The sequence below is a fragment of the Ambystoma mexicanum genome, chromosome 12 (genome assembly GCF_040938575.1).
Source record: "Ambystoma mexicanum isolate Mex_15411 chromosome 12, UKY_AmexF1_1, whole genome shotgun sequence".
In the NCBI taxonomy this organism is placed as follows: domain Eukaryota; kingdom Metazoa; phylum Chordata; class Amphibia; order Caudata; family Ambystomatidae; genus Ambystoma; species Ambystoma mexicanum.
Window position 1 is genome coordinate 431,440,616 of NC_090936.1, and position 12,639 is coordinate 431,453,254.

The 12,639-nt window shown below is 44.7% G+C and overlaps 1 protein-coding gene across 2 annotated transcripts in view; it reads right to left on the reverse strand.

Moving 5' to 3' along the window:
* The window catches only part of NINJ2 (ninjurin 2), a 588,808-nt gene that overhangs the window by 80,572 nt on the left and 495,597 nt on the right, over positions 1 to 12,639 (reverse strand). For both annotated transcript variants that reach the window (XM_069628600.1, XM_069628601.1), the window contains exon 2: positions 9,783 to 10,014. In XM_069628600.1, coding sequence (XP_069484701.1) covers positions 9,783 to 10,014 — 232 coding nt within the window. The remainder of the gene's footprint in view (positions 1 to 9,782; positions 10,015 to 12,639) is intronic.

Genomic DNA, 12,639 nt, shown 5'->3' on the forward strand with positions numbered 1-12,639 from the left:
CACCATATCACTGAGTTTCTTGCATTGCGAAGAGGTGAGTAGGGCACCATATCCCTGGGTTTCTTGTATTGTGAAGGTGACCTGGGCATCATATCCCTGAATTTATTGTATTGTGAAGGGGTGAGCAGGGCACCATGTCCCTGAGCTTCTTGTATTGTGAAGGGGTGAGCAGGGCACCATACCCCTGAGTTTCTTGTATTGTGAAGGTGAGCAGGGCACCATATGCCTGGGTTTCTTGAGAGAATAGGGAAGGGGTGAGCAGGGCACCATACCCCTGAGCTTCTTGTATTGTGAAGGTGAGCAGGTCATCATATCCCTGAGTTCTGTGAATAGTTGTGATAGGAGTAGAGCCGGAAGTCTCATAGTAGAGTGGAGAAGGTAGGTGGAGTTGGTAGGACAGAGGAGAGTAGGGGGAGGGGTAGAGTAGTAAAGCAAGGGGAGTGATAAGAACAGGAATCACACATACACCACGCTCTAGAACTCACATCTGTGTTAGTGTAGAATTAGGTAGGAAGTCCCTAAGGGAGACACCTCCATGGGGCAATTGAGCAAAAAGAGAGTAGGAGTTACCGGTCTGTAGAAACTAACCATATCTTCAATCCCTACTTGCCTCACTCCAATATGTAATATTATGTTATGTTATGTTAACTTATACCATGCACCGCTACCACCCAGGGGCAGTCTGCGGGCGCTCTAGTATGCTCTGGCATATACTATGCCCGCCATCACTATTAATCTTATATCTTTGGTAATGTTTAATCATTTCATTTGGCATGACCTTTTTGCATTTTCTGCAATGGCGTAGAGTGTGCAGCTAATATTTCAAAAACTATTTGATACATTGTTTTTACAGTGCTCAGGAGTAAGGTCCCTGCTAGCATGCGAGACTTTATAATCCAGAAATAAAACCCACTTTAGCTTCTTGGGAACTGTTTGCACTCTGATTGAGGTAAACTCTTTCAAACAAGTTATAACTCACATTTAATCTGATTGAATATGTGTAACTTTAAATAATACGATATGTGCATTTATTAATTGATCAACTAATTATTATATTGACATTACAGTCAGAAAAACGTTCATAGTTAGGTAATCAATTAACAACTTTAAATGGTTTGTCTGTGAAATAGGAGCTATCTCTCCTTAAACAAGTTTATATAATGATGTAATGAATTGCATTACTAGCTTATTCAAAGTAAAATGAAGAAAATTACAAACATGTGTCAAAGCAAACAATTACAGCCAAGCAGTACACATATACATCCAAACAACTATTAACAACTGTGAGAACTTTATAATGTTCTGAGGTTAAGCAGCGGAATTATCTTTATGCAACACGTTTCAGGTAAATGTGCTCTTCTTCAGGGGAAGCTCTGATTTTTTTTTCCTGCAGTAACTATGGATATTTACACCTTTGCCTCTTTACTTGTCCCCCAATATCCTACCTGTTTTTTTCTTTTCAGGGGGTCCCCTGCTGAACCACCATTTCCTATGCCCCCATCACTCCACGTGGACTCTGTCACCCACTACCTCTGTGCTGCTCCACCTCCTGCTATCCTTGTCATGATTCCCCCTTCAAATAAAAAAACAGCTATACCCCCCTGTTAACCCCAGCCCTCCTCCCGCCCCTGCCTCCCCGGCCCCCTCCCCCACATTACAAGCATACTCACACCAAGCATTCCCACACCTGTCCAAGCCAATCACCTCCCACCTTTTAAGCATATCCGGCAATTCATAACTCCACCCCTGCCACTCCCCACCTTTCAAGCACATCCCAACCATGGAACCCCCCCCCCTTTCCCACCACGGTTCCATCCTCACCTTGCAGGTTGGGGTCCCTGCTCATCATTATATGGTCGATCACTTGGATAGTTTGACCTGTTTGCAGGATCTTCCAGTCCAAACTGGTGACTGCTTAATGATGAGCAGTTGTAGCAACGAGCTATTGGGGTTGAGCAATAGACCTGGTACAAAATATTCCACATGGGCATTGCATAGCGTAGATAACTTGTGTAGTGTGTGACAAGGCCAGTGTCCTGGCCTTGTCAAGCAGGGATGGAACCCCTCTCAGTCCGGGTAAGAGGACTTCCAGGGAGTACTCCACAGCCAGTTCTACCCATGAGGTAGATGGTTGCAGTTCAGCGGGCCCCAATGCATGTCCCACCTCAAGTTCCAGTCTGTTTTTTGCAGAATGTAATTGCATCACCCAATGCCTGTGACCTAAAATGCTTGCAGAGTGCTCTCTTCTAATTTCATAAATATGGAGGACGAGGAGATGAACTATCACAAAGAAGAGAACCGCGGTGCCCCATGCACAACACTGAGACAAGAAAAAACAACCCCAAGAGAAGGAGACGCTGACCTTGCAGCCATCAGTGTATGCGCACACCTTGGTGCCTGGGCAGCAGGAGAAATATAGAGTGGAGTGGGAGCTCCTACACGATAGAGCGGTCAACTGTGCATCACACACCAGCGCCGGGACGCCTGAAGGGGAAACGCAACGGGGCTCTGATACCACCAGGGAGTTAATCAAGGGGAACAAACCCTAGTAGAACAACACTCATCTTGAGGGGAGTAAAACATGGGCCCCTAACACAAACTTGAATGCTTCGCAGCGGTTCTGTAACTAAAAAAAGGTGGGGCTTAGCTTGTCATTTAAATTTGTTTTGTCTGTAACGCCTCCCGGGCGAGGAAGACGATCCCAATTGGACAGGGAAAGGCTGCCAATCAGAGGACAAGAACACCCCCCAGGAAACAGGAAGGTGTTGGTTGTTCCTTTGAGATCATAAGAGATGGAGGCGGCAGACCAAGAGACCAGCAGGAGGAAGGAGGATGGAGAGGACTATGGAGGCAGATGTGTAGAGCAGGTGAGTCATTGGATATTGAGTGCATATGGTACTCTATTGTGAGTGTGAGTAAAAGAGTAACCAAAGTATTTAGGTGAGAATAGTGTAAGGAGTGACTGTGAAGTGTTTGTGACTAAGTAAGAGGAGTATGTCAGATTAGGAGGTGGGCGGAGTGCAATAGTGGTGTGGAGAAGGGATTCGTGGTGTGGAAGAGGGAGTAGTGCATTGACTGAGCAAGGAGTAGTGTGGCAGAGGGAGCACACGTTTGGAGAAGGGAGTTGTGGTGTGACAGAAGCAGTAGTAGTGTGAAGGAGGTGGTAGTAGTGTGGAGGAAGGAGGGGTAGAAGTGTGAAAGAAGGGGTAGTGAAATTGAAGGGTGGGGGTGAAATTTAGAGGCACTGAGAGGCATTAGAGGGACAGAGTAGAAGGATGTAGGGAGTGGAGTCCAAAATGGGAGGAGTTGGCAGGAGAAGAGTAGTGAGAGAAGAGCATTAGACAGTGAGATGGAAAGGCAGAAGTGGGCATGATAGACAATAGACCAAGCTGGGCAGAGTATCTGGAAGGCACATTCCAATCCCATAAAGAATTACTAGCCCCTGGATAGAGTAGAAAGAGTTACTAACCACTGGATAGAGTAGGGAAAGTCTAGTAACTCTTTGAGGCAGTAAAGATAGAAAAGTGGGACACCCTTTAAGTCTTCATCTCCAGCAGAAGGCAGAATTTAGACAGTAGGGGTCAATATTGAGTATTTACTAAACTGAGGTGCAGGCATGCCTGGGTTAGGGAGGAGGGGCTTTATTAGACAAGAAAGAGAGGGACGGCAATAGAGTCCATTACAATAATAACAAAAAGCTTTGAACCATCTTAAAGACTTGGAGTGTTTCTTGTGACATATGTGACAAGTGTCACACATTGATGTATTTTGTAAACAATTCGGTTTGTCACTGTGTGGGTGAATACTCATATTACTTTTGATGATATAATGGCAATGTTGGCTATTATACCATGGCATTGTACCCTTAAATTCACTCCTGGGTAATACCATTGTTGAGCTCTCTGCTCCAATCAAATTATCTCTTATTGACTGACCCTTCCTACAAGGAAACGTGTTTAATTCCCTAAAGACATCTTTAAGTAATATTTAAATTAAAAAACCTTTAAATGTTTTCGGATAACATTTTCTGATTTGTCTACTCTGAACAGAATGGATCGCGATATACAGCAATTTAAATTAAATTTGTTTTTCTTTTTCACCCAGGACATCCATTCTAGATACTTGTTTAGTTTTCCCTAATACAAAATCCAGTCATTCTTGATTATAGCCTCGTTTTGCAAATTTTTCTGTCAAATTCATACTTTGTGACTTTCCGAAATGTAAGGAATATGTTTGATCATATTTGGTGGATGAAAGCTTTATGATAACAATACACTGTTATTATCAGTTGGTTTTGATTTAACTGTTTGGATTTTGTTATTAGAGTAATATAACTCTGCATCCAAAAAATGAATTTTCTTGACATTTTGCTTCATTGTGAATATAATTTGCAGATGCATTGAATTCAAATGCTGGACACATGTTTCTCAATTCTTCTTTGGTACCCTTAAATGTACCAACGATTTCACCAATAAGTATTTTATAGAATACCCAATGCTAATTATATTGTCTTACTTGTAATGCAAAATGGGCCCCTAACACAAACTTGGACAATATACAATGTGAGACACCATTGATGCTTCACAGCGGTTCCGTATGTCTCCCCTATTCCTTCTTGTTGTGGGACAGATGTGTAGAGACTAAAAACATCCATAATGAACAATATCTCTTCCTCAGGTTGAAGGGATACATCTTCTATCATTCATAAAAACATGACCAGTGTTCCTTTCCCTCTTCTGAATTATGGGTTGCACAACAGTGTCAATATATATTGAGAGGGATTCCAAAATACTCTCTGATGCTTCAATAATTGGTCTTCTCAGTGATTTCATTTGACATTTAGGAATTTTAGGCAAAATGAAAATGAAACTGAGTCAGAGGGTTTCATCAAAAGCTGTTTAGTCTTTAAACTTTGAATAGAGTATTTGCATTTTTTTTAAAGTGCTCACACAGCCCTGGGGCATCGAGGCGCTGTTACAGAATGTGTTTGTTGTTCTTGTCTTAGTTGCATATTTATAACGCACTTAAATACACAGAGGTTTCTAAGCGCAGACCCCGGGATCGAACCTGTGTTGCTTTGTGTCATCTTGCTTGCAAGGTGAGCATATTGCCACTGAGCTATCCTCCTGGGACAGCTCAGTGAAGTACAGAAGGAGTGGAAGGGCTGAGACCGGTCTACCCTTGCTGAGACCAAGCAGAGGCTGGAGACTATGAGAAGATGAATCCTGGTCGGGCACCGTACCCCCTTCTACTCCTGGAATTGCATCCACCCAGTGAGAACATGAGCACAAGGCATGTGGGGTGGATGCACCAGTGAATGGTGAAGGACTGGGGGAGTTGAACATTCCCCAGGTGGAGACCTCCTCCTTGCCCAGACCCAGATGTAAGCGGAATATGTCGTCCAGGTTTTGTGATTATGACATGTCATGAATTGTCCCCCCACCGCGTGTTGTATAGTTGTTCTAAGTTCCTGTTCTCCCCATTTCCTTGGTTGTTCATTTTCATGCGCTTATCCATTTGTTTATGCTCTTGATGGGGGATTCTTTGTGCAGCATCTAGCTCATGACTTTTCAGCTTACTTTCATCAGGGGACCTCATGAGCGATGCTGCGGGAGTTTGCTGTGGAACGGTGGCTCGAGTGCATCGAGTGAGATGTGGTGACTTTGACTTTGGGAAGGAGAAAAAACGGCCTTGTATTAGTCTCCAGCCTGCTGTGTGGTTCTTGCAGAGTGCCACCCAATCTGGGTGGCAGCTCAGTAGATATTCAGAGCTGAGGTCCCCATGCCGAAAACATCTTCCTATGACAGATGTTCTTTTGTGCTGTTCGGCAAGGCATAATCCTTCTGTGTACTATATATATATATTTGCAATGTTCTTGGGGCTACATCACCAAAAGTGTGGTTACTGTACAAACTGCATGTAGTGCATTTTGCCATTTAGGTGTAACACTTGGTTAACACAATACTCCTGGATGTGGCCATTTCTTATTTGCACAGTGGCGTGTCCACCTTGCAACTAAGGGGTGCCCCTTTCCCTGCAAGTATACTCTTAAAACAGAAGCATGAGCAAAGGCAAAGGCGCCCCGCCAGGTGGATAGCTAGCTGGATCTTGGGGCCTCCTGGGAGGACGCATGGAGGATCTTAGGGATTTTAGCAGTTTCAGATAATGGGGGGGACCCCTACCGCCCCCTACAAAGAAGAGAGCTATGTAAATAAGGATTATTAAAATGCTCTTGTAAGCCCACAAATGAGTTAAAAAAGAGAAGTGAATGCATAACATTCTACTCAATGATTAATTGCATGTATTGGCCATGGAACAGATCACCTGTGCTTTATACTTTATGCTTTATACTTTATACTCTTATACTTAGGAAGCGCTTTCACAGTAAGTACAATTTTGGAGGCAGCTGTGTTATGGAATGCTACAACACTAATGCTTGCCCTATTTCACCTGAAATTTCTCACTTGCCCTTAACCTATAGGGGTTCCATGTTCAAAGGTCAGCATCCATGTGTGTGTTGACCTGTTACAAGACTGTTACCACAGTCGACTTTAATTGAGTTAGTTTAAAAGTCGACTTCAAAAAGTCGTCCCTTGCGAATGTTGTCTTTTTTTTAATTGCTGTTCCTGGGGAAAGCTGTGTTCCAACAAGCTCCCGTTTCCCTCTCCATCCATCCCATTTTCTCTACTACTCCAATGGTCTTTGTATACTTTGAAAAATCATTATTAGAACATTTACCCGTAACCCTAACACTTTCCTGACTCCTTTATTCTTGGGCACTATTTGACCGGAATAGATTTTTTGAAGATCAACCTTTGGGCAGGTCGATAGGTCCACCTTCTTCATCAGTCTTATATTAGTCGACGCTCAAAAGGATGTAGACTTTTGAAACGGATGGATCTGCAACTTCTCCAACGGTGATCCTAAGTTCTGTATGTAAATTAGCCGAAAATAGACGTCCTTGGCATTGTGGAACTAGGATGTTTAATTCCAGAGAATTGCATTTCTGTTTACGCAAGACCCTGCCCTGCTACTATGTAAATTTGTAAATTGTATTTGATGAACCTCTGTATAACCTTTGTATCACTTGTATATTCTGTAATATTGTGTATTTCTGTATCATTTCTGTAACATTGTAAGCCTCGCATATTCTTCTGCTGCGCCCAGTTACCCCTGGGTCTGGCGCGCATTACAAATAAAATAAACAAACAAACAAACAAGCAAGAGCACAAGATAGTGTACTAAAAATGTCTACAGTGGCAAAGAAAAAGGAAGCCTTCTAGGCGTCTGTGTTGCTGGAAATGCATTGGAGGGACAGGGCCTCCAAATCCTTGTTCTTTACTCCTTTATCATGTGTGTTCTGTCAAGTTTTCTGCACAGAAGTTCATGTGGTACTCCTGGTGGTGCTGCTCTTCCTCTTTTTGGTTTGCTGAACAGACCCGTGGGATACCTTTATGGCACCCATGGGTGGGAGTACGACCCTGTACTCCTAGTGTATGTTTTGGGCTACTGTGTGTGGCCCACAGAGCAGGGTATGGGCTGGTGGCAGCTCCATGCTGAATTTGACAGGTGCTCTGAGTATCCTACATTTTGGGATACTCAGACCCTGCCATTGGAATCCATTGATTCCTGATGGGAAACAAGATGGCCCCTGTGGCCTCTTGCTTTCTATTGCCTGTTACCTTGTATTCCCGATGTCCCGGGAAGCCCTGACTCTGTCCCTTCCCCCTTACTGGCTGTTGGGTGGAAGTTCCATATATGGTAGTGTGGGGAAGTCCAGGCCAGACCGGTTGGAGCCTTCCCCAGGACTGTATGTTGTGGGTACGTCCGTGGGGTGGGACCTGGTGAATGGTGAATGTGACGAATATGCATTTCATGTTGTGGGTGTCTAGTATCTGGTGGTTGACACAATGACTGAGACAACTGGTATGAATGCTGTGTTGAGTGCTGAATGGCAGAGTGCTTGTCCGAATCCACATTCCATATTGTGAGTGTCTGGATGGAGAAGAATGGCCTGAATGCACTGTGAGCCTGATTGGCTGCCTGATTGCATGATTGCCCTTCTGAATGATTGGTTGCCTGAGTATGACCCAGCAGAGTGAATGGGAGATCAACAGTATATCTGGGGGCCTCGCACTGATGGAAAACGTTCAGAAGCTGAAGCCGAAACTGATGCTTAACCTTGAAGCCCACTGGAAGAAGAACTGCTGCTGTCCTTCGCTAATCTGAAAGCTGCGTGACTATCAAGGAACTGATCCAAGAGAGGGCCTGGCTAGGAGACCTCTTCCCGAGCTACAAGGGACAATCGTGCACCAGCTGATCTTTGCCAAAGCTCCCTGGATGCCAGACCCTTGAAAGGCTGCCAAACGGAGACAGGGACTTACGCGGAATCACGAAGAGAAGCGCCCGGACATTGAAGTCCACCACCATCGAACGGCCGCCGTTGCCAACCAGAGCTGCAGTGCTCCTTTGCCTAAGAACATTGAAACAAGCACTCCCTTGCTCATCCTCGTTGACTGCTTTCATCCTACCGGAGAAAGTCAAGGCCGCCGACGACCGAGGAGAATCCGCTGGTGGGTTTCACGCCACCCGAAGACCACAGAGACGCAGGCAACCCGATGCCCTTGCTGGGCCAAAGTACTTCATTACCTCTCTGCGGCAACCAACACTCGTCGTCGAGGTGCACCGCACGCCTCAGCTTGCAGGATGTGTTTAACTTATCGTCAACGAGCACCACAAGAACCGAAGCTGCTGCCGTAACAACAGTGTTCACCCTTTTCTTCACCAACTCTCAACGACCCGTGGCTCCTGCCTTAAAGGGAGTGCACTCAAGAAGGGCCCGTCGATGACTCACCGAAGAACTCTACGAAACCAGGTACTTTGGGGTTGTAGAACCTTTAGAGAGAATCAAGACTATATGAGGCATAATTGGACTGGGCTTGTCAATACGCTTTATTTATAGGTTGCTCAGGTGGGGGGATCCTGTCACAGAACTGTCTCTAGGTAGCCGGGCGACTGTTCTGCCATTGCTTGACTTAACTTGCTTTCTTTCTGTGTCTATCGTTGATGCATCTTACAATCTGATTTGTATGCTATTTGGGGCTGTTAGCCATGGTCTCATTTCAAAGCAATGGATAGAAAGAGTGGTATCACATAGACCTGTATATATTTGCCATTATAGTATTGCCAGAGTACAATGTGTGCATTTGTTATTGTGTATATAACGTGAACCTTATTTATATAAAGACTGTGTTTTCACTAACAGCATGTGGACATTCCTTTTTGGGTGCTTGGGGACTACATTGTATTTAAGAACCAGCCCAGATCACCTCCTGAGAGCTAAGCCTTGATTGCTCACCACGTTTTACCAATGTAGAGAATCTTGGCTGGGGTGCTCTGTGCCTCTCCTCTACGATATAGAGAGCAGGAGTACAGATGCCTCCCTCCAGTGCTTTACAGCATCAACCATTAGTTTAGCCAGAGGTATTGCTGTGGAGGGGAGGACTGACGGGGCTATAGCCCTGGGTCGGTTGGGTCTAGCCCCGGATAGAAGCTCAGGGGCTACAACCAAAAGGCTAGCCAGACCCGAGTCCTGACAATCCCGATTTAAGCATATCCCCGGATATTTTCTAGACATAGGAACACCCCTGAGTTTAGCCACTGGTATGTTGTCCAGATACAGTAATGGTTTGGGCGCCAATTGCCTCGACCATCTGCTCATATGAAAATGCAAGCATAATCCTGAAATAAACCACTTAATAACCTAGTTTTCTTCAACGTACCGATGACGATGAGCATGATTCCAATCACCACCTGGAAGAAGAGAGATATGCTGATGAGGACGATGAGCGTGGTGTAGTACTGGAACGGCGGGCCCTGCTCCAGCACGGCCTTAAGCTGTGTCGCGTTGGCCATGAAGAGCGCCACATCCAACATGCTCTCTGCCACGCTCTTCTTCGTCGCGTAGTGATTGATGTTGATGGGGATCTCTTCTCTACGGCTTGGATTACCCATCTTGGAAAGAAAAGTGAATATGTCTGAGTAACACTGTTCCATCTAACTTTAATAAATCAAAAGCATTTTTGTCTGATTGTTCAGTTCACGAACCATCTAGCTTTCAGTGTGAAAATCATAACCCCTGCAAATATGTATTTTTCTTTATATGCATTTTAGAATAATGTATTGCAAAAGCAAATTTGAGGTTTCACACTAAGTAAATCACAGGTCCATCCTTATAACTATTCTGGAGCTCATGTTCCATACTGGAGTAAGGCTGATTAAAAATGCACAAAACCCTTGAGTAAGGCTTTAACGCCTTTCAATCATGCCACATCAAATAATCAATCATTTGTGTGGTGGCGAGGAGGGGCACAGCACATCTTGTGTTTCTGCCGCTTTCCCTCTTCTCTGCCATGCAAATGCTGGCGATCACTACGGGGTCCATTGGACATGCTGCCTGCATGCTTGCATGGCAGGCAGCATGAACTATTACAATGAATCGCTGCTTGACATACAATCTGTGCATGGTAAGCAGTTTTCACAATAAAAATAACATGCTCCCTGACATGCAGGCCTGTCCAGCCATGTGCAATTGTGAGCGCTGCTTGGCATGGGAGCATGGCAAGCGGTTCTCACAATTAAAAATAAACGCTGCCTGCCAGGCGACGTGAATTCCTGGTCATATCCTGGCATAACTTGGCCAATGCTAAAAGTACCTAGGAATATGATGATAATACCTGCCATAAAATGGCAACGTCAGGTAAATCATTGGGGTGCCTGGGCCTTAAATTGTAAAACTTGATGTATGGGGCCAGCACTTGGACATTTGATTGAAAAACCTGGCATATTGTCCGAGTACCTTTACATATGTATCTTAAACTGTTATGATTATATATTAAGCTGTCTGTAACTACGCTGTGATACCTAAGGGTTTGGGCATATTATAAATACAATAAATAAATAAATATGATGGCAGTTACTATAAAATGATTTAAGTACACCAGAATTTGATGGCAATACCTGGCATATGATGGCAACGCCTGGCAAATTAGGAGCGTGTCTTGGGATTTTTGGACAGAGCATGGCACATGGTGTGGGTACCTTGGCATATGATGGTAGGCTGGCGAGTGATGAAGTGCCTAGGCACGTTGTGGCAGAACTTAGGAAATGGTCTGAGTACCTGGGCATGTAATTGCAATCCCTGTTATTTTATGCAAATGCCCAAGCTGACCATTTCATGGCAGTGCTGTCAAAGGATGGTAGTGCTGGGCATATAAGGGCAAAAGCAGTCAAATGGTGTGAGTAACTCGGCATAGCATGGCCATGGCTAGCAACACAGAAAGCATGCTCATTATATACAAAGCTAAAACTGCTAGCTTTCGTTTCTTCTGCATTTTTTCAGATGTCACTTTTTTATTACATATTTTGAACTGCAAACCTGGGGACTGAAGTGTGACACACAATTATCTGAAATGCAAATTCATGTTTAGGTTTGAAGCTTCCTGGATCAGCTAAAACATTTTACTCTCAATGGATTACACATGCAGTTCACAATAGGCTTGCAATCATGCTGCAAGCAAAGGACCCCAACACGTCCATTGACTCTTCACGGTGCCACATATGATCCGTCAGTGTTTTCAATAAAATGGGATGTATAATAACATTCCATTAAAGGGAGTCTTTGCCCCAACTTTCCCACAAGGCAGGGTTTACTTATGTTATACCTACATCCCTTGTTAGCATGTCTGAAGTGTACTTGAGCATTAAGTCAACATTAAAGACTAATGGGCCTCATTATGAGTTGGGCGGTAATTCTGCCATTACTGTCGTGTTGTCTGGTGTAAATACTGCCATATTACAACTTGGCGGGAGTGTGCACACACCAGTAGCAGTAACAGTAATTCTCTGAGGCGGAATTACTGCCAGAAATGAATATCGAATGGTAATGGAATTGTCAAAATTACTGTCAGCGCCATCACATTTGGTGGTAATTCCAACAGCGGAAATCGTGTCCATCGCTGGTATAATCCATTCCAAAACTCCCATTTTCTGTCGCCAACCCGGAGACCAGACCTGGTACAATCTTGTCACAGGAAAAGAGGAACTCCAGGTGCAGTTGATAAAGCTGTCTGTCACGCTGAGGAGCTGTATGGGAGCAGACAGCACAGGCCTTCTGGCCCGAGGAAGGCTGCCATCTGGGTCACCAGCAGGGGCAAGGTGGGTGATGGCAGTGGGCATGTGAAGACTGCCGTAAGAGGTGGAATGAATGCACTGGCCAAAAGCATGCGTCACCCAGCATAGATGAGCATAGATGAGCATAATGGGCAGGGGAATGGGCAACCACATGGCAATCAGTACAAAGTGCCAGGGAAGGTGGGATAGTTTGGAATGCACATGCACTGTAAGGGAAATGTGCATGTGAAGCCATGGAACCATGAGAAGCATCCATGCATGCTGCGATGGTCCATGCTGCCAAGTGACCCTGTGTGCCACCACAACAACAAGCAATATTGGCAGGTCAACAGGCCACGTGCACATGCATGCGCCATATACACCCACAGTAGACACTACTCTCACCTAGCAGTAGTTGTACTCAATGGCCTGAAACCAACCATGCCCATCATAAATGTGTGTAGGAAG